The following is a 21,830-nucleotide window of genomic DNA, read 5'->3' as shown; positions in this document are numbered from 1 at the left end:
AACACTGTAGAAACTGTAATATTGTGAAATATTATTACAATTTGAAATGTTAATATATTTGAAATGTAATTTATTCCTGTGATGCACAGCTGAATTTTCAGCATCATTTCTCCAGTCTTCAGTGCTTGATTTCAAAAGTGATTTAAATTCCTTCTCTTTATCTTGAACGCTCTTATTTGCCATTGACGCAGAGATGACACTTGCACATTTATAGATGGTGGGAGAGAATGTGATTGTTGCTGAAGTGTTCATAATGATGCGAGTTTGAAATGCTGTAAGTAATCAGTGTCTCTTGTTCCTCCTCCAGCGGTGATCGTCGGAGGTGTAGTCGGAGCGCTCTTCGCTGCGTTCCTCGTAATGTTACTCGTCTACCGGATGAAAAAGAAAGATGAAGGCAGCTACACATTGGAGGAGCCTAAACAAGCCACCGTCACCTACCAGAAACCGGACAAGCAGGAAGAATTCTACGCCTAACATCCATACGTTCACCTTCCTCCATTTCTTCAACCTCGTCCCGTCTCTACCTGCCCCCCCCCCCCCCCCCTTTTTTTTTATTTTCATCTCGCCCCTTTTCCTTTGATCCTTTTCTTCCCTCGTTTCCCAATGAGAGTGCCTCTCATTCCACAGACTCTGAACTTTCTTTTCCAAAAAAAAAAGCAAAAACTGAAAAACATCAATGTAGAAAAAAATGCAAGTGGTTGTGGGAGGGGCTTGGGCTAGGGGCGGGGCAGTGAGGGCGGGGCTTGAACTAGGGGCGGGGTCAGTGAGGGCGGGGCTTGAGTCTTCACATACACAGAGAAGAAAAAAACTTTTTTAAGAACATGTTATTATTGATATGTTTAGGATTGTTGTTCTATGGAATTATGAGACCAGAATCTTTTTTTGTTTTTGTTTTTGTAAAGACACTCCGTTTCAGATGTTTCCTGCACAATATTACTCTCAGACTGAAAACATGGGAGCAAAAAAAAAAGAAGAATAAACAGCATGAACAAAAATGAGGGAGAGGAAAAATAACACAGTTGGGGGTCATGGAGGGATTGTGCAGGTCAGGCGAGAGGGAGAAAAAGGAACAGAAATAAGAGTTGCGTGGCAGAAGTGGAGTCTGTACTCGAAATGCTCTTCTGTCACCAAGGTCAGTGATCCAGCGTTGTGTGGTGCCTTCCATTTCCCTGGTGCTAGAAACAGAGCTCGAGCAGAGGGAGTGTGTGTGCTTGCGCATATGTGTGTGATTGTATGTCTAAGGTGCCCTTGTGACCCCAGCCTAGACGCACACACACACACGCGCAGGCGCACACACACTCAGACTCCCTCTGCTGGCGAGAGCACGACGGTACCCTCCGTTTGGAGCAGGGAGCCTGAAACACCAACACAGCACATTAAAAACACTGAAGGTTTGCTGTGAGGGAGCGCATGCATAGAATCAGAGGACTAGCCTCTCCTCTGCTCTGTATAAAAACTTTAGTAATCATTAGTAATAATCAATAATATATCAGGAGCTCTGAATGGAAGGAAATTGGTGATCATAATATTCGTAGTGAAGGATATTATCTATTTAGCTGTGCAGTAAGGTTTTATCGGTGTAAATATCAACTTGACTTTTTTTTTGTTTGTAATGCTTTCAACCATGCTATTGTAGTAAAAAATAAACACACGCACACATGCTATCGATATCTACCTGGACATCATTTAAAAAAATAAATGAATCAGTTAAACCTGGAGAAATGCTGAATGCTCAGCGTTTAGTGTGTCACCGATCATAAGTCAATGTCTGTTTTTTTGTTTTGAAAGGTCAGTCTTTTCCACTCTCAAATAGAGACATTTCCACTCGCGCTAACAAGCCTGATGGACAGTCAAGCTCAAGACGGGTGTTGATGGGGAACTTGTGCGATTAGGGGATTGGGATATTAATATTATCGCTGTGGGTAACAGATGCAACGTAAACTTAACGGTTCGGGAGAATAATAGCGTGTCTAACAAAGATATCCAAGCTGAAAGCCTTTAAATAGTACGATTTCAGAATTACTATCACTTTTTTTCCTGGGTTTTTTTGTTTTGTTATGTTAGCATACATTTCATTTATAAAAGCAAAATGACTAGAAATGCATGAATTAGCAATAACAAGCTATCAACAACAGACTCTGTGGTTGACATGCTCAGAATGTATGTGACATGTCATGTGGTGTGATGTCAGTGTTACTCGCAGATGTAGCACAAGATGTTAGCAAAATGCTGAAATGACATTACTTGTCTTAACACATATCATTTTAAATATCTGAACGTGCAAATGTACTATATCGAATTCGGGACGGCTTGTGCGCAGTATCGGCACACAGTCCCAGAAATTTCCTTTTTATATCCACAGTAACGGAGGATTGTACCCACCCCTATTTATAAACATATCGCTGAGGGTAAAGCTGCCATAACACTGAAACGTGACATCGAATAACGCTTCCTATTTGATCACAAATCATGCGTTTAGAATGCATGGTGATGTTTTTTTTATGTGAGAAACCTACACTCAAGCATATTCGACTGAGTGTGTGTACAAGAGCACATTCAAGACGCCTGTGGGACATTTTGGGCAGGTGGGGGAAATCTTGAGACCCATACAGGGTGGTTGTACTTCAGTCTAAGATTGTAATGTCACACCTGTGCAACAGTACCTGTAGCTTGAATATTTTACTCTGTATGATCATGTCTGACAGTGTGTGAGTGTGTATATTGGCTTGTTTTCATGCATTTGCAAGTGTGTTTCACTCCCTGATAGTTCTTCCTTTGTAGGGGACGTATTCTCCTCTCCCTGCACTTAAATTGCTATATGACACTGACAATTGCACAAACACACAAAACACGTTACCTATAGCATCACAGCCTCGGCCTTATTATTATTATTATTAATGTATAGGACCTAGAAGAATTTCTGACACATCACAGCACACCTTTGATCAAATTACTATAGTAAAACCCAGTCTCTTGGACACTGAGTAAAGGTTAGAGAGTGATAATCGGTTTGGATCGAGACCGATAATCGGTTTGGATCGAGACCGATAATCGGTTTGGATCGAGACGATAATCGGGATTGGATGGAGACAATAAACGATTTGGATCGAGACGATAATCAATTTGGATCGAGACGATAATTGGTTTGGATCAAAACCGATAATTGGTTTGCATTGAGACCGATAACCGGATTGGATCGAGACCGATAATCAGTTTGGATCGAGACCGATAATCAGTTTGGATCGAGACCGATAATCATTTTGGATCGAGACCGATAATCGGTTTGGATCGAGACGATAAACGATTTGGATCGAGACGATAATTGATTTGGATCGAAACCGATAATCGGTTTGGATCGAAACTGATAATCGGTTTGGATTGAGACCGATAACCGGATTGGATCGAGACCGATAATCATTTTGGATCGAGACCGATAATCGGTTTGACGGCTGATATTTTTACCGATATTGACATTTACTACTTGAACCATTTAGTAGAGGTCTAAAGAATAGCAACGATGCCATTGCACAACTGTATGTTGACGTAAAATAAAATGTTTGCATAAAACAATGAGGAAAACATGAAGCATTTTAAGCTTGACAGTTAGACCAAAACAAAGATGAAAATTAATTTGCAACCAATCTCAAAACAACTAAACAAATAACTAATTATAGTGCATCAAAAATGCAATTATTAATATTTATAATTATTTCGAAACAAATTATAATGCATATGTTTTATTTAATTGGTCAAAAAAGCAGAATTATATGGTAATTAAAATTGGTCATTAACAAAAATCTTTTATCTATTAGTTCCAAGATTTGTTTTCATTTGTGTCCAAGAGACTGGCTCTAACACGTCACGACAAATATTCACAAAACCTCAGCAATCATTAGTGTCTAATTGGAATATGGACGTGACTAACGTTAATCAAACGCTTACATGCTGAACGGATAGTTGCAAGCCTACAATTAGTATGTGAAATTCAGGTATTAAGACGTGATGATTGTTTAAAAAAAAAGATTTTTGTACACACAAAAAAAAAAAAAGCTGTTGGTGCTGGAGGTTTAATATTTCGATTAAAATGATGTTCACAGCTTTCACCCCACCACAATCTAATCGTGTGAGCAACACATTCACATGTCCTCGTGAATCCCCCACCTCCCAACAACAAACTATCCATTCCAGAACGCCTGGAGCTCACTGTGTGTTCATGTTATGGATGTCAGTGGAACTTTGAGTTTGCATTGCTGTCTTTTCTACTGGTAACTCTTTCTATTCATAGCCAAATATGAGGCGGGCCTTCCTGTGTCTGTGTGCCAATCACAGACCAGCATGGTCCTGGTCTGATGGTCGCCCAGCGTGGTTTTATACATGCACATTTTTTTAAAAGAACTTTTGTTTTGTTTTTTTCTTTGTTTTTAATTTTTTTTCCTCATTGGTTGATTTGTGTATAAAGAGGCAAAGTTCTGTCACTAATATGCCACTCTATTCAAAATAAAACCTGATTGGTTATCTCTGTTGCTGCTGTGATTTAATTGGTTAAAACCCTGAAGTTGCTTATGCTTGGAATAGCATACTACTCTTACTGTATCTGTACTAAGTACTAAGTGCTCAGAATTGTATGATTTCAGGCTGTCCGAGACGAAAGATGACCAGTCGTGATGATTTCTGTTTTCGTGGCTCCTACATCGTCGAAAAGTTGGCCTCTTTTCCTTTAGTCATGACCGCATCCATATTGATGTTTTCTTCTTCTATACTAACTTGCTTCATAGCCTACGATTCAACAGGTGTCATCATCGTACAGTCTACATACATGTCGTTCCCAAGTTTATTAGATCCAGCCGCTTCAAGTCAAACACTCCTAATCGCATACTCTATTGAGTAGGTACTATTTTTTTTTAATTACTTTGCGACAGCTAAAAAAAAGTATGTTCTTTATAGTATGATTGTGTGTAGTACGAATGTAATCTAGACATACTACAATCGACATGATGTCATTGTCATGTGACATGGGCTGCATCCTAAAATCGCACACTTCCCTACTATAGACGTCGAAAAACAGTATGTGACAAAAGAAGTAGGCTAGGTCTGAACTCAAAGTACTTATTAAAATGAAAGATATAAAAATAAAAATTACCCGAATGACCTACTACTTCTGCCGAGATTCTTAAGTGTGCATACGATGGACACTTTACTATCCCATGAGGCCACAGGAGAGGATTTGTGACAACATGGCGGATGAAGTAGCCTATATGAAGACTTCAGATGCAAAAGCCTCTAAGTGCCATCTGAAATTTTCTTCTAGAATGATCATTTTTATCAAGCTCATATATGTAAGTTCAGTAATTTCACTTAAATGACAATTAATAGGTAATTTTCATTGCCATTTAAGTGAATTTACTGAACATAAATATACAAGCTTGATAAAAATAATCATTCTAGAAGAAAATTTCAGATGGCACTTAGAGGCTTTTGCATCTGAACTCTTCATATGTAGAACATTCTTTAACACTTACAAAGTTTCAAACCAAATGTAGTACCTATACACAGTATGCGATTTCAGATTCAGCACTACTTTTCAGCTTATGAAATCTAGACTTTTATCTTTTGAGCAGAAGCCTATTGATCTAACATAAAAAAGCAAGCAAAATGCTCCATACATTGTCATTTTACAAAGAAAATAAGGTCAGATGAGTCAACAATTCATTTAAAATGAGTAGATTTTTGTTGTTGCTCATTAATTTCTAAGAAAAATTTATAGTCAAACAAGGCATTAGGATATAGCCCTATATATTTCTAAATACTGTACATTTTTTTTTTTTTTTTCCATTTCATTTAAACTAATAACAGATTACGAGATAAGTGTTAAAATGAAACCCTTTTCCGAGTTAAATGACTTAAAATGTAAGTGAAGGTGAACGCAACTACACACTGAACCAGATATTGAAACACGTGTGCATGTCACGTGATGTAACCTGAGCACCGACTGCAGGTTCTCATCAATCAAGATCAATACTGATGCTGGAGTTTGTGCTTCACTCAAGCTCAATAACTTTAATATCTCAGTTACAGATACAGGCTTGTGCGCGTGGGCATCACGATGGCCGAGGAAGCCTTGTTTGTCAGTGATTACGGTGGGTGATTTGATGTAAATGAGCTAAATTGACTCATTGTTTTTGACACCGATAATTGTCTAATTGGTCTCATTTCTAAACGGATAAAAGGTCTAATGGTTTGATACTCAGGGCGGAGGTTCAATTTATTCTCTAATTAGTGACAAACCATCAATTTAACACGTCACCATAAAGTATGTTTATAACTTTTAACTGGATGATTAATATCCGGCAATAACAGTTTTATTGTTTCACACACACACACGTGTTTCTAGTTTTTCCACGTGCTTTGAACTTTAACGCATAAAGAACTTTGAACTGTTAAATATTTTATGATAAGTTAATGTAAAACTAAAACAGTTTCTTTTTTGTGCCATGTCTCGAAGTTAAAGGGATAGTTCATCCAAAAAGGAAAATTCTGTCATTATTTTCTCACCTCATGTTATTCTAAACCTGTATGATTTTCTTCTGTGGAACATGGAGGATATTTTGAGAATGTCTCTTTTTTTTTTTCATACAATGAAAGTCAATGGTTACCAATCAGTTCTGAATTAGAGTAGATTTCTTTCATTCCAAGATTGCTGGTTAGTGTTACTTTGTTTTATAATTGTGTTTTTCTTGCCGTGTCATGTTTATAGATGGTCCATGTCCTCTGTGTGAAGAAGATGAGCAGATAGGGTATTGCAGATACAGAAACACAGAGCAAGAGAATGCGAGCGAGATAAAAAACGATGCAGAAGAGGTGGAAGACGAGGAGTCACAGGAGTTTAAGAGGGACTCTGAGGTGAAACCAGAGGAAATAGCTGAGGAGAACTGGACTGTGGTTCAAGAACCTGAAGAAAGGAAAATAGAGACGAAAGAGGAAGCAAACAAAACGGATGACACCAAGCAGAAAAGCACAGAAGAAGAGCAAAACAAGAAAGCAGATAATGCTGAATCAGATGAACAATCTAAAGATGAAGAGCAGGAAAGTATGTTAGGTTTAAAAGATGATGAAATAAAGACAGATGATGATGATGATGACGATGAAGAGGCAAGCGACATGCTGGTGCCTCCGCTAGAGGATGACTGTATTTTGCAGATGGGCCCCGATTGCACCATAGACCTGGTGATGGTGTGCGATCAGCCGAGATGTATGAATGAAGACCTTTCGTTGTGCCCCCCCAAGTCTTCGGATTTCTCCCAGCAGCCCCCTATGAAATCCCCACCGAGACCATTATCTATCACATTACCACCTCAGAATCCCTCAATACTCCCGTTTCAGCCCCATCCTCTACTTCAAGCTCCGGTCCCAGCACAGGCCCAGCTGGAGCCCCAGTGTTTGGGCAAACGGCCCTATGGAAGCAGCCCTGCTGTCGACCCCCAGGCCATGAGACCCCTGGAGGTGACACTACGACAGGTGTACACCACTCGCCGATACACGCGCTTCGCCAGCAGAGCGGCTCTTATGCCTCTGGCCTCCGTCGGAGGAGAAACCAGCACTCAGGCTTTACCCTCCATCAGCACTGATGTCCCTCTAATGCCCCCGAAGAAGAAAACACGCACCTTCTACAGCACAGGTGAGAGAACATACAAAAGTATGTGAAAAAAAGTCATCATTTACTCGTCTTCAAGTCATTCCAGGCCTGTATGAATCACAAAAGAGGATATTTTGAAAAATCTCAGTGTTTTGCTTTCCATACTGTCCTGTCCAGTGTTGTTTTGGACCCCATTGACTTTCAATGTATGGATAAAAACATCTTAATTTGTGTTCCACAGAAGAACACTTGGACTTTACAGATGTGATTTTTTATATATATATATATATATGTATAAATATGTGTGTTGTGTGTGTGTATACATATATTGTGTGTGTGTGTATATATATATATATATATATATATTTATACTGCCCGGCCAAAATAAGTTGCTGTTTGGATTTAAATATGCAAATGCTTAGGAGTCTATGATTGGATCATTATTGCAGTGATTATTGTGTTTCTAGCATGCTATATGTTTGCCAACAGGTTCTTCTAACCATAATTGATGGAGTGTGTAGTAGATCTTGACCAGAAATGTATGCATCTCTTGATGGAAATAACATCACAACATTTATTTCTATCAAGAGGTGAATCAATTTTTGGTCAAGATCTTGTATTGATGAAGCAAGAGTCCAGCACTCAGTAAAGTCTCCTCCAGCACATCCCAGAGACTTTCAGTGAATTTAAGGACTCAGAGGAGACAATTCATGTGTGAAAGTTATTCTTTGTGCTCCTCCTAACCATTCTTTCACAGTTTGAGCCTGAGGAATCTTGACTTCGTCATGCTGGAATGTGACCATGATGTGTTTTCCTACATGGTGGTTTAAGAAATGAAAAGCTACACACCCCATCAATTATGGTTAGAAGAACTGCAAACATATAACATGCTAGAAACAAAACAATCACTGCAATAATGATCAAACCATAGACTCTTAAGCACTTGCATATTTAAATCCAAACAGAAACTTTTTGCTTTGGCCGGGCAGTGTGTGTGTGTGTGTGTGTTATGCTATTGACTTTGAGCAATCAAAGTCCTTATATTGTAGTGTGTGTTCAGGTTTCAGGCCACGTCCCAGTCATTATGAGGACATAATTCAAACCGCTAAATAATCATACTAAAAAAAGGGTGATGGGTAGGTGCTAGAAAATGTCATTAGCTCAGTAAAAAAAAACATTACACCTATGAAATGTCTTCATAATAATAGGTGTACCAACATCTGTGTGTGTAGATCAGCTGGAGGAGCTGGAGCGTGTATTTCAGGATGATCACTACCCTGATGGAGACAAGAGAAAGGAGATTGCGGCCGCCGTCGGTGTTACGCCCCAGAGAATCATGGTCACTGCCCACAGGCATCCATTCCTTTAGACCTCAAGCCCCTTCTCACATTAATCTGTGTTTCAATTCATCAAAATTCATGCAAGCGACAATAATTGTACTCTGATCCTCCCATCAGGTGTGGTTTCAGAACCGTCGAGCCAAATGGAGAAAAACGTCGAAAACCACAATCAAAAAGCCTCCTGCTAGTCGGGGTCAAACTTGTGTCCAGGTCAACAGGTTAGTGTTTACGCTGTGCAGCCAACAGATTGTGTGATGTTATGCATATAATCGATTGTATAATTAATTTGTGTGTGTGCAGGCCAACCATTTTCACAGCTCCTTCTGTTGCATCTCAACATCCCAAGCCTGGGAACACACTCCCCCCCTACAGTACCATCCGGACCAGCCGCACCAGTCCACCAGGTCACATACTCAAACATACACCTAAACCTGTGTATTAGGACTTGACTGTTTAATTAAATTATGCATTAGGACTTAAACTGTTTAGTTAAACTGCACAACAAGCTGTTTAATTAGAGCTAATCAAAACATGCGCACCTGTTTTTGATAGTCCACTTTAGACATTCTACTGACTTTAAGTAACTTTGCAACTACATGTCATCTAACCGTCATTAGAGTATTAGTAGACTGTATGCTTAATAAGTGCACTTTATTTTGATGCTCCCCAACAGACATTATACTGACTAACTTTGCAACTACATGTCAATTTATTCTACCCTGGAAATCCAGAGTTCTCACGAGAGCACAAATTGATTTGCTCAGCGAGTTTACTCTGGCGTCGAGTAATGATGCTAATTAAATATGCCCTTGTATCCGAGCTGCACCAATCACATCGGGTTATCTGATATAGGCGGGCCAGAGGCGAGCTAAAGATGACGACAGCGCTGTGACGTCGAAGTCATTAGTAAACATTGCAAGATGGCCATGGATGCACACCAGTTGTTTGAAACGGCTTTGGCCGCTACAATGAACGAGTTAGACAGAAGACGGCACTCGAATCCTTCCTTTGCAAGAAGGACGTTTTTGCTGTTTTGCCGACCGGATACGGCAAGAGTCTAATCTACCAGTTAGCTCCGCTGGTACTAAGCGTATGGGGTTTATTGTGATTGGTCGTAGTGTTATCCAAAGTTCAAATGCATGCTTGGTGCTGCCCCTCGAGCTGGCCGATTTTCATTAGTCGATGCCAGACCATTAATCTTTCAGATTTAGGTCTGGATTTCCTGGTTAAATTTATTCTACTAACCCTAAACTAACAGTCTACTAATTCTCTAATGAGAGCTAGTTGACATGTAGTTTGTAGAATGTCTAAAGTGGACTATCAAAATAAATTGTAACCCCTGTTTTTTGTGCAAATGCAATGTTCTGTGTGCATCAGGTCCAGCGTGTGTTGATGTGGCACCTTGTGTGTCTCAAGGAGGTTTTTTGGAGTACATGCCCCCCCCCATGCACAGTCCTCCTCCGATACGACGAGCCTCCTTGCCTCTCATCACGGCATACAACCCTTCCACACACACCGTGTCCCTCCTGCTGGACACACCTGAGCACAGTGAGCCCAGCTCCACTGACACAACACCGCTGAGTTTACAGACGGACACAGGGTTAGTATGAACTAGGTTACTCATCCCATGCTGTACCCTTGTTAACCACTAGACGTCGCTAGATGGTATTTTATATATAGATTTTTTAGAAGTGGGGGTCTGTAGGTGTTCCCGCTGCTTAATGTCTTTATATTATTGGTAGTCTGCACAACTGGCCATAGCTGTTGAAAATATGATCACAATTATTTTCTTGTGCATTTAATTGAACAAAAGTGAAAGTAAAGTTATTTATAATGTTACAAAAGATTTATATTTCAAATAAATTATGTTCTTTTGCACTTTCTACTCATCGTAGAACCCTGAAAATGCATCACAGTTTCCACAAAAATATGAAGCAGCACAACTGTTTTCAACTTATATGATAATAATCATAAATGTTTCTTGAGCGGCAAATCATCATATTAGAATGATTTCTGAAGGATCATGTGACACTGAAGACTGGAGTAATGATGCTGAAAATACAGCTTTGCATCACAGGAATAAATTGCACTTTAAAATATATTAAAATAGAAAACTGTTATTTTAAATTGTAATAATATTTCACAATATTACAGTTTTGCTTACATTTATTTACATTTACAATGAATCATTTTGCAGATGCTTTTATCTAAAGTGACTCGTAAATTATTAATAACTTTATTTATTTATTTATTTATTTATTTATTGTCAAATAAATGCAGCCTTGGGGAGTATGAGACTTAAAAACATTTAAAAACCCCAAACTTTGGCATTGTAGTGTATTGTTGGTATATATAGTTTTTAAAAAAAAACATTGAATCAGTTTTCTTGCAGCATTCTTCAGAAAAAGTGTTTGTCTGTAAAATATATAATGAACAAAATAGAATTATTATTGCATAAATCAAACCTATTCAGATTATTTTTTGACATAGGTTTCCACACATTCTGGTCATGACAATGGTCATTATATCTAAATGTATAGAATTAAGGTTGTATAAATTATTTATAGTAATAATATTTAGTAATATTGATTATTTATCATTAATAATTTAAATGAGTTAGTTTTACTCATTATTATTATTACTATTGACATGATAGTAGTGTCTACACTTGACTATAGTGTCTCACAGGAGACTTATCACATGTGCTCCACTGTCTTCATTCCTATTGGTAGTCCTCTCACTGCTCATTTGCATAAAGTAAAACGTTTCTAAACTCTGAGTCGTTGGACACGCCCACATCATGTTTCTGCAAACCACCAGCTCTCGCTAACATGAATGCGTTCTGGTTGCTCTGTTGCTCGCCCAACAGTAATGATGGTTGGAAACACCACTTTTATGTTTGAAACAATTAAATCTTTTAATGTCACATGATTTTGATCCTCAGATGTGTTTTCTGCTGTTCCCAGGTTTGATTATGAAGGCATGGGCACCTCTGTGAAGATGGACTTCATGACTTCTGCTTCACAGAACAGCACTTTAAATTACCAGCTCAACACATTCCCTCCACAGTCTAACACCTTATTAACCCAGCAGACTAACAGTTTCCTCTCTCAGCAAACAAACACTCTGTTACCTCAACAAACTAGTTGTCTCATGCCCCAACAGTCTAGCACACTCTTGCCCCAGTACTCCCACCTGTCGTACCTCACGCCCTCTCCTTACCTCACGCCGACCCCTACCGAGAGCAGCAGCGCCCCGTATCTGCCCCTCACCAACAACACACTCCCCGCGTACACCAGCAGTGGACACGCGTATCTCCATTCTCAAACCAGTAACCAGATGCTGCTCCAGTCAGGAGTTCATGGTGAGTCAACCAGTACACCACTGGTAACACTTTACAATAAGGTTCACTAGTTAAAGGGATACTTCAGGATTTAGCATTAAGCTTTGTATTAGTAGAAAACCTGTAGTATTTTCGAATTACCATGCTTTCCACCCTCATATCCCCCTGAGACGAGAGATTTATGTATTTTTTGTCTGGAAAAAATCCTCCGATGACGCAAAAATCGTCATTTTGCGTCATCGGAGGATTTTCTGGCCAGAGGCTAAAGACTACAGCCAGTAGAAGGAGCTGTCCCGCATGTGTTCAGCCCGCCCATAGGGGGATCTCACTCACATAATGTACACATAGTGTCAGCTGTCTTTTTTTGGAAGCTAAGCTAGCAGGCTCTCGTTCTGTGGAGAGAGCTGAGTAGTAGGGGTTACCATCCTCTTTTTCCCGGACATGTCCGGCCGTCGAGATCGTCCAAAATGTCCGGGATTCGGCTTTTGCTTTCTGCGGTCGCCATTCATTGTTTACATGCTCACCTTTTGTTAACTTTCAATCTAACTGAATTCATTCCGATCGGTGAATCTGAATGTAGTGTTTACATGAACACTAAACGAGTGATCGGTTGATGTGCGTTTTAACATTGCTAAGAAAATTCCCGCTCCTCCGTGAGAGATACGAGACCGATGCGTCTTAGTAATGACGCCACCGGCCTCGCGCCGTTCTCCCGCGGCCGTCAGCCTCGTCCTGCTCGCCACAGTAAACATGATGAATGGCGACTGTAGAACGCAAAAGCCGAATCCCGAACATTTTGGGCGATCTCGAAATCCCGGGCAAACTCGTCACGGAGACTCACTCGTAGCCTAGCCTTGTTGTTTTCAACTGCGCTCTCTTACCGGTAGGCGTGGCTTGGGAGTGGCCTCCTAGGGCAGCGAAGCAAGTGCATTCTGGGAGTTGTTGTCTTTCATCCACATAAGCCAAAAATACATTTTCTGGCTTTTCTCAGTCTAGAAAGCTCTAAATTAAAAAATGTCTTCACATTTCTTCTACATAAATGACCTATTTTAAATACACATTCATCTTTCCAGCGGTGAAGTATCCCTTTAAAGGGATGGTTCTGAGTAATTTCAACCTATGGTCCTTTACGCCATGACCTCGAGCCAAACACCCCCCTAGAAGCTTTTTTCCCCTTGGTCGAACATTATTAAAGTTAGAGCTTATTTAGAGATATCAGCCGAATGCCTTAGGGCAGGCGCTAATGGATCCAAGGTTGTATCTGGTAAATTACCCCACTAATAATGCCCAGAATGGTACCAAACTTCTGCAGTAGTACAAATAGGTTCTGTACTCATAAAACGAGGCATTGGAAAGTTTGTAAGTACATCAGGAGACAACGTCAGAACGTAGGCTCACTCTTGGCCAGCATCACACACATGACCAGCGTCGGCCAATAGTGACGCATTAATGCACGGGCTTACCTGGGCTGAAGCCAAGGGGCCTCCCATGTTCAGGTTCATGATGAGCTGAAAAGGTCATATTGTTTTGTAACTTGTCAGGTTTTCTGTCAATCACTCTAATCGCACGTTACATGTCTGCTGATTGAGTGACCCACGTGGCCCCATAAGCCCCGTTCACACAGCCAGCCATTTTGTCGCTGTATGTCGCTAGTCTCTGTACAGTGAAGTCGCTTGTGGGCGTTGGTAGTGCTGTCGCTCTAATGTTATTGGTAGACTGCTCGTCTGGGCACATCTATACAAAACACCATCACAAGTGATACAACTATATTATTTTAATTTGACTAGGAATTAGGCTCAAAAGAAACAGTATGCTGTTGGGAGAGTGTTTTTATATTACCACACAGCAGTGTTCAGTGGATTAAATCATTTACTAGATTAACGATCGATCTACAAATTAAACTCACTCATACTGTCAGACAGTGCCATGCATAAGTTTAGACACCCATGCTAAAGTTGACTAAAAAGAGGAATAAAAAAATCATCTTTTGGAAATTGAACTTAATGCCTTAATTTAAAAAATTAGGAAAAATCCAACCTTTAAGAACACCAATTTTCTTTGTGAATGAATAATGTATCGTAAATAAATAAATGTTCTTCCTTAAAATACAGGGTGCATAAGTTTGGACACCCCTATGTTAAATTCCCATAGAGGCAGGCAGATTTTTATTTTTAAGTATTTATTTTTATTTATTTTTTAGGATACTATGCATCCTGATAAAGTTCCCTTGGCCTTTGGAATTAAAATAGTACTCACATAATGTACACATAGTGTCAGCTGTCTTTTTTTGGAAGCTAAGCTAGCAGGCTCTCGTTCTGTGGAGAGAGCTGAGTAGTAGGGGTTACCATCCTCTTTTTCCCGGACATGTCCGGCCGTCGAGATCGTCCAAAATGTCCGGGATTCGGCTTTTGCTTTCTGCGGTCGCCATTCATTGTTTACATGCTCACCTTTTGTTAACTTTCAATCTAACTGAATTCATTCCGATCGGTGAATCTGAATGTAGTGTTTACATGAACACTAAACGAGTGATCGGTTGATGTGCGTTTTAACATTGCTAAGAAAATTCCCGCTCCTCCGTGAGAGATACGAGACCGATGCGTCTTAGTAATGACGCCACCGGCCTCGCGCCGTTCTCCCGCGGCCGTCAGCCTCGTCCTGCTCGCCACAGTAAACATGATGAATGGCGACTGTAGAACGCAAAAGCCGAATCCCGAACATTTTGGGCGATCTCGAAATCCCGGGCAAACTCGTCACGGAGACTCACTCGTAGCCTAGCCTTGTTGTTTTCAACTGCGCTCTCTTACCGGTAGGCGTGGCTTGGGAGTGGCCTCCTAGGGCAGCGAAGCAAGTGCATTCTGGGAGTTGTTGTCTTTCATCCACATAAGCCAAAAATACATTTTCTGGCTTTTCTCAGTCTAGAAAGCTCTAAATTAAAAAATGTCTTCACATTTCTTCTACATAAATGACCTATTTTAAATACACATTCATCTTTCCAGCGGTGAAGTATCCCTTTAAAGGGATGGTTCTGAGTAATTTCAACCTATGGTCCTTTACGCCATGACCTCGAGCCAAACACCCCCCTAGAAGCTTTTTTCCCCTTGGTCGAACATTATTAAAGTTAGAGCTTATTTAGAGATATCAGCCGAATGCCTTAGGGCAGGCGCTAATGGATCCAAGGTTGTATCTGGTAAATTACCCCACTAATAATGCCCAGAATGGTACCAAACTTCTGCAGTAGTACAAATAGGTTCTGTACTCATAAAACGAGGCATTGGAAAGTTTGTAAGTACATCAGGAGACAACGTCAGAACGTAGGCTCACTCTTGGCCAGCATCACACACATGACCAGCGTCGGCCAATAGTGACGCATTAATGCACGGGCTTACCTGGGCTGAAGCCAAGGGGCCTCCCATGTTCAGGTTCATGATGAGCTGAAAAGGTCATATTGTTTTGTAACTTGTCAGGTTTTCTGTCAATCACTCTAATCGCACGTTACATGTCTGCTGATTGAGTGACCCACGTGGCCCCATAAGCCCCGTTCACACAGCCAGCCATTTTGTCGCTGTATGTCGCTAGTCTCTGTACAGTGAAGTCGCTTGTGGGCGTTGGTAGTGCTGTCGCTCTAATGTTATTGGTAGACTGCTCGTCTGGGCACATCTATACAAAACACCATCACAAGTGATACAACTATATTATTTTAATTTGACTAGGAATTAGGCTCAAAAGAAACAGTATGCTGTTGGGAGAGTGTTTTTATATTACCACACAGCAGTGTTCAGTGGATTAAATCATTTACTAGATTAACGATCGATCTACAAATTAAACTCACTCATACTGTCAGACAGTGCCATGCATAAGTTTAGACACCCATGCTAAAGTTGACTAAAAAGAGGAATAAAAAAATCATCTTTTGGAAATTGAACTTAATGCCTTAATTTAAAAAATTAGGAAAAATCCAACCTTTAAGAACACCAATTTTCTTTGTGAATGAATAATGTATCGTAAATAAATAAATGTTCTTCCTTAAAATACAGGGTGCATAAGTTTGGACACCCCTATGTTAAATTCCCATAGAGGCAGGCAGATTTTTATTTTTAAGTATTTAAAAAAAAAAAAAATTTAGGATACTATGCATCCTGATAAAGTTCCCTTGGCCTCTGGAATTAAAATAGCCCCACATCATCACATAGCCTTCACCATACCTAGAGATTGGCATGGAGTACTTTCCATAAGATCATCTCTCAATGCAAATCAAACTAGCTATTAGGCTAACTGAAATAAAACCATGCCAATCTCTAGGTATGGTGAATGCTATGTGATGATGTGGGGCTATTTTAATTCCAAAGGCCAAGGGAACTTTATCAGGATGCATAGTATCCTAAAAAATAAATAAAAATAAATACTTAAAAATAAAAATCTGCCTGCCTCTATGGGAATTTAACATAGGGGTGTCCAAACTTATGCACCCTGTATTTTAAGGAAGAACATTTATTTATTTACGATACATTATTCATTCACAAAGAAAATTGGTATCCTTAAAGGTTGGATTTTTCCTAATTTTTTTAATTAAGGCATTAAGTTCAGTTTCCAAAAGATGATTTTTTATTCCTCTTTTTAGTCAACTTTAGTATGGGTGTCTAAACTTATGCATAGCACTGTAAATTACTAAAACGTCATCGGAATTTGAGAAATAATAAATTTTCTTGTCCCTAATAGTCAACATAATGCAGGGGAAACTGTAAAACGAACTGCAGCAGTGCTAAACTTGCATCATAAAACTACAACACTCGAACTATAAATGTATGAATTAAACTCACTGAGACTGTCGACAGTTTCTTTTCCATGCATCATTTTATTATATCCATGTTTGTGGTTACAGTCAAATCATATAAATCAGTGAAATCGCCCTTGAACTCTTCTGTCTCCTGCACTCGAGACGGTGATGGGAGCTGAGCTCCACTGAAAGGCTTCTTTCCAATTGGTTGTCGTTCGCGAAAATTGCTTCTCATTTGCATAAAGTTGAAATTTCTCAACTGTGATGTAGATTACCTAGATATTACACTTTTTTTAAAATGAGACTATAAATCGAGGGGATGGGGGTCCTACAAAACCTCTCAGCCACGGGGCCTAACATTAGGTTAAGGCAGCTCTGCGTGCAACCCAGAAGCGCTGCGCTGTTACACTACATGAACTCACTCAGAGGCCCACACAAGAAAATCAATAGTTGAATAAAGTCATTATGTTAGTTTTTTTGCACACAAAAAGTATTCTCGTCACTTGATAAACTTATGATTGATCCACTGTAGTCACTTGGACTATTTTAAACATCGTCTTTACTAACTTTCTGGGCTGACACGTTTCAATTACAGAGAAGCCTATGGAGAAGTGAGACAGCTCTCAGATTTAATCAAAAATATCTTAATTTGTGTTCCGAAGATGAACGAAAGTCTTACGGGGTTGGAACAACATGAGGGTGAGTGATTACTGACAGAATTTACATTTTTAGGTGAACTAACCCTTTAAATTCAAAACGCAGGTTCGGGAGTAGCTTAAACATTCAGTCCTGTCAATCATCATTACGAGCGCACTATATAAGCAGCAGACACCACGTCATCTCATTGACGAATTCCCTCCTCCTCCCCTTCTCCTCCAGTAGATTATCTCTATCCTCTTATGCGCAATTCCATCATAGGGGGTTTTAACTCGGAGATCAAGCCGAGCCTCGGGTTCGAGTCTCCTCCAAGGACAGCAAGCCAAGTTAGTTTACTATTAACCTTTAAGGCTGAATGGGCAGGTGAACTAGTGAACTAACATGAACTAACAATGAGCAATACATTTGTTACAATATTTTTTAATCTTTGTTAATGTTAGTTAAAGGGGTGGTTGATTATGATTTGACTTTTCTAACTTTAGTTAGTGTGTAATGTTGCTGTTTGAGCATAAACAACATCTGCAAAGTTACAACGCTCAAAGTTCAAAGCAAAGGGAGATATTTGCTTTTAAAGAAATTGCTTTTTAAGGACTACAACAAACGGCTGGTAGGGACTACACGACATTCCTCCCGGGTTAGTGACATCACCAACCCTAAAATTTACATAAACCCCGCCCCCGGGAACGCAATTTATAGATTATCATGACAGAATATGCTAATCAATGACTAGAAGTTAACTACACACCAGCTACATAAATTCATCAACTAACCATTCAGAAATGTTGTCTACATGTTGTCACTTCTTCTTGAGTCTCTCCATAATTATCTGACTCTGGTTTGAACATAAAAGGCTAAACGTTTTTTAAATTTTCAGTGCGTGTCTGTGTGAGTGCAAGCTGTTTAAGCTCCGCCCCCTGTGCCGGGAGCAGCAGCTCATTTGCATTTAAAGGCACAGACACAAAAACGGTGTGTTTTTGCTCACCCTCAAAAAGTGACGACTTTAACATGCTATATAAAAATATCTGTGGGGTATATTGAGCTAAAACTTCACACACACACTCTGGGGACATCAGAGACTTATTTTACATCTTGTGAAAAGGGCATTATACCACCCCTTTAATAATAATACAGCTGTTCATTGTTTGTTCATGTTAGTTCACAGTGCATTAGTTAATATTAATTAAAAGTTGTAGTTATTAACATTAGTTAAGATTTATAAATGCTGAAGAAGTATTGTTCATGGTAGTTAACTAATGAACCTTATTGTAAAGTGTCACCACACCACTGGAGGAAACATCTGTCTTTAAAATGGTAACTTTCATGTTTCTATGAAGCATTTCAGGCCTACCCTTGGTCTACTGACATGTACAGTCAGCCGGGTCCGTACACACAGGCGGTGTTTCGGCCACAGTTATCATCACAGGGTCATGAGAGCCAGTACACTCAACTCCTGCCCCAACAGCACTACGTCCAGCTCCAGGGAGCGCCGGCACAGCCCAGTCTTCCCAAAGCCACCGCTGACCCCCTGCTGCCCAGCGTCAAGGTGGAGTCTGAGGACAGCAGTCAGCCAATCAGAGTCAGCGAGGCGGAGCCTACCTTTCACTGCGATTTCTCACCAATCAACTTTTAACAACAGCAGGTGATGTGTTGAGCTATTTGAATGTAGAGTCTGTATATTTTGTGTTTTATAATTGATTATAGAACAGTATGAGTCATTAACATTTTTGAAAACTGGGGTCGGGGGTCGACGGGACGCTGGAGGGTCTGTGGAGACATTTTTTTTGGGAGGAAAAAGTGCAAAAAAATCTAAAGACTTCAAAACATGGTTCATATCATTGAGTAAAAAAAAGTATTTCTTCTCTCCTTGCAAAGTGTTTGTTGTTGAATCAGGATTATTATAGTTAACTAAAACTATAACCATTTTTGTTACTTGAAATAAAATAAATGCTAAAAGTAAGTGAAGTTAATTTAATAAAAGAACGATATTGTGAAAAAAATTCAGGTAGTCGTCAAGGCAACATTTCTCATTTACATTGTTTAACTTGTACTAAAATAACTAAAGCTGGAATAAAATTAATTTTAAAAAACTAGACATTTGGACATTATTAAATAAAATTAAAATGAAAACTGAAAATATATAAAAAAAATATTCAAAATATTAATAAAAACTATATATATATATATATATATATATATATATATATATATATATATATATATATATATATATATATATATATATATATATATATTATTAATTAAATCGTTAATTTGATCCTAAATAATATCAATACTATTTTATCCTACAGTTTAAATGGGTCTTGATACATGAATTTGTATTTTACTGTGGTTTATTTTTCTTTTAGCAAAGTTGTGTTTAGATGCTTCATCTGTGTCTGTGCCTGATATTACTGATATCATCTGTGTTGTGTTTCAGGGCGCTGACTGAGAAGATCCGCCGACAAAATTTTCATTTCTTTATATGTTTGTCTTCTGTTTTTGCTGTGGTGTTTAAGAGCTATTAAAATGCTCTTTCTCTGATGTTTTGCTGTGTTGGTTATTATGTATGTGCACAAGATTTAGTGGACTAGTGAACAGGAATCAGGAATATACACAGGCAGAGATGTATAGGACGTTTGAGGCCCTTTATGTTTGGCCTACTACTATTTAGTAAGGATAGGAAGTAAGTGATTTCAGACGCATTTATGCAAGAGCGCCTGTAGAAGAGTCTAGAAATGGCCACAAGGGGGCGCTGTCTCACAAGAGCACTGATCTCAGACCTGCACACTTCTCTACAACACACGTTTTGTTGTTGTTGTTGTTGCTGATAAATTCAGTTCTCCTCTGACCTCCTCACCTCTCATCACTACATACTTTAATTCTCTTTCTCCATAGATTTTACTACAGGTGCGATTGAATAAGGCCAGGATATATTTTTTGTACAAAGAAAAATAGAGAAGATGCCAGAAACCCTGCATGAGATCATTACACCACAGCCTGCTCTTACACAGTGTTAATATAACCATCACACGCAAATGCATGCTCTAGTTCACTTCCACTTCCTGTCTCGAGTTGCTTTCAGATGTAGTGAGATAAAAGTAAACGCCTGTGGCATGTTTGCTTTTTAGTCTGACCTCTTAATACTTATAAAATTAAATGACTGGAAATGCAAACTTCTGCTATGTTAAGTGAGGAATTCATGAGTAACTGTTAAAAGGCTTGTTCATGCAAAAATACACTTTAATACCATTAATGCTAAATTAAATTTCAATTTACTGGAGTACCGGTTATTTATTTATTTATTTGGTTACACTTTGTTTCGATAGTCAACTTCAGACATTCTACTAACTTTAAGTAAATTTGCAACTACATGTCAACTAACTTCATTAATTTGCAACTACATGTCAACTAACTTCATTAATTTGCAACTACATGTCAACTAACTTCATTAATTTGCAACTACGTCAACTAACTTCATTAATTTGCAACTACATGTCAACAAACTTCATTAATTTGCAACTACATGTCAACTAGCTTGATTAATTTGCAACTACATGTCAACTAGCTTCATTAATTTGCAACTACATGTCAACTAACTTCATTAATTTGCAACTACATGTCAACTAACTTCATTAATTTGCAACTACATGTCAACTAACTTCATTAATTTGCAACTACATGTCAACTAACTTCATTAATTTGCAACTACATGTCAACTAACTTCATTAATTTGCAACTACGTCAACTAACTTCATTAATTTGCAACTACATGTCAACAAACTTCATTAATTTGCAACTACATGTCAACTAGCTTGATTAATTTGCAACTACATGTCAACTAGCTTCATTAATTTGCAACTACATGTCAACTAACTTCATTAATTTGCAACTACATGTCAACTAACTTCATTAATTTGCAACTACATGTCAACTAACTTCATTAATTTGCAACTACATGTCAACTAACTTCATTAATTTGCAACTACATGTCAACTAACTTCATTAATTTGCAACTACGTCAACTAACTTCATTAATTTGCAACTACATGTCAACAAACTTCATTAATTTGCAACTACATGTCA

At 38.9% G+C, this 21,830-nt stretch overlaps 2 protein-coding genes across 4 annotated transcripts in view; both read left to right on the top strand.

Annotated features, from left to right (window-relative positions):
* Nucleotides 1–4,515, top strand: part of sdc3 (syndecan 3) — a 41,966-nt gene extending 37,451 nt beyond the window's left edge. Inside the window, exon 5 of the mRNA XM_079879150.1 lies at nt 308–4,515. Coding sequence (XP_079735276.1) covers nt 308–474 — 167 coding nt within the window. The 3' untranslated portion in view covers nt 475–4,515. The remainder of the gene's footprint in view (nt 1–307) is intronic.
* A 1,441-nt stretch (nt 4,516–5,956) lies between these two features.
* nobox (NOBOX oogenesis homeobox) lies at nt 5,957–20,791 on the top strand. 3 transcript variants are annotated; one of them, XM_079879422.1, is made up of 10 exons: nt 5,957–5,995; nt 6,070–6,137; nt 6,755–7,675; nt 8,866–8,972; nt 9,091–9,191; nt 9,274–9,377; nt 10,351–10,573; nt 11,940–12,337; nt 19,082–19,386; nt 20,185–20,791. In XM_079879422.1, the coding sequence occupies exons 2-9, from the start codon at nt 6,104–6,106 to the stop codon at nt 19,375–19,377; spliced, it is 2,184 nt and encodes a 727-aa protein (XP_079735548.1). In that variant the 5' UTR covers nt 5,957–5,995; nt 6,070–6,103; the 3' UTR covers nt 19,378–19,386; nt 20,185–20,791. The 3 variants fall into 3 exon arrangements, 2 of the variants coding, with proteins under 2 accessions (XP_079735548.1, XP_079735547.1); XR_013822066.1 differs by having other exon boundaries at nt 5,973–6,137; nt 20,185–20,558; nt 20,643–20,790; XM_079879421.1 differs by having other exon boundaries at nt 5,973–6,137.
* Nucleotides 20,792–21,830: the final 1,039 nt, after the last annotated feature.

Source organism: Squalius cephalus (assembly GCF_949319135.1).
Source record: "Squalius cephalus genome assembly, chromosome: 8".
Classification (NCBI taxonomy): Eukaryota; Metazoa; Chordata; class Actinopteri; order Cypriniformes; family Leuciscidae; genus Squalius; species Squalius cephalus.
Note: the sequence above shows the minus strand (reverse complement) of the source record. Positions and strands in the feature narration are given on the sequence as shown.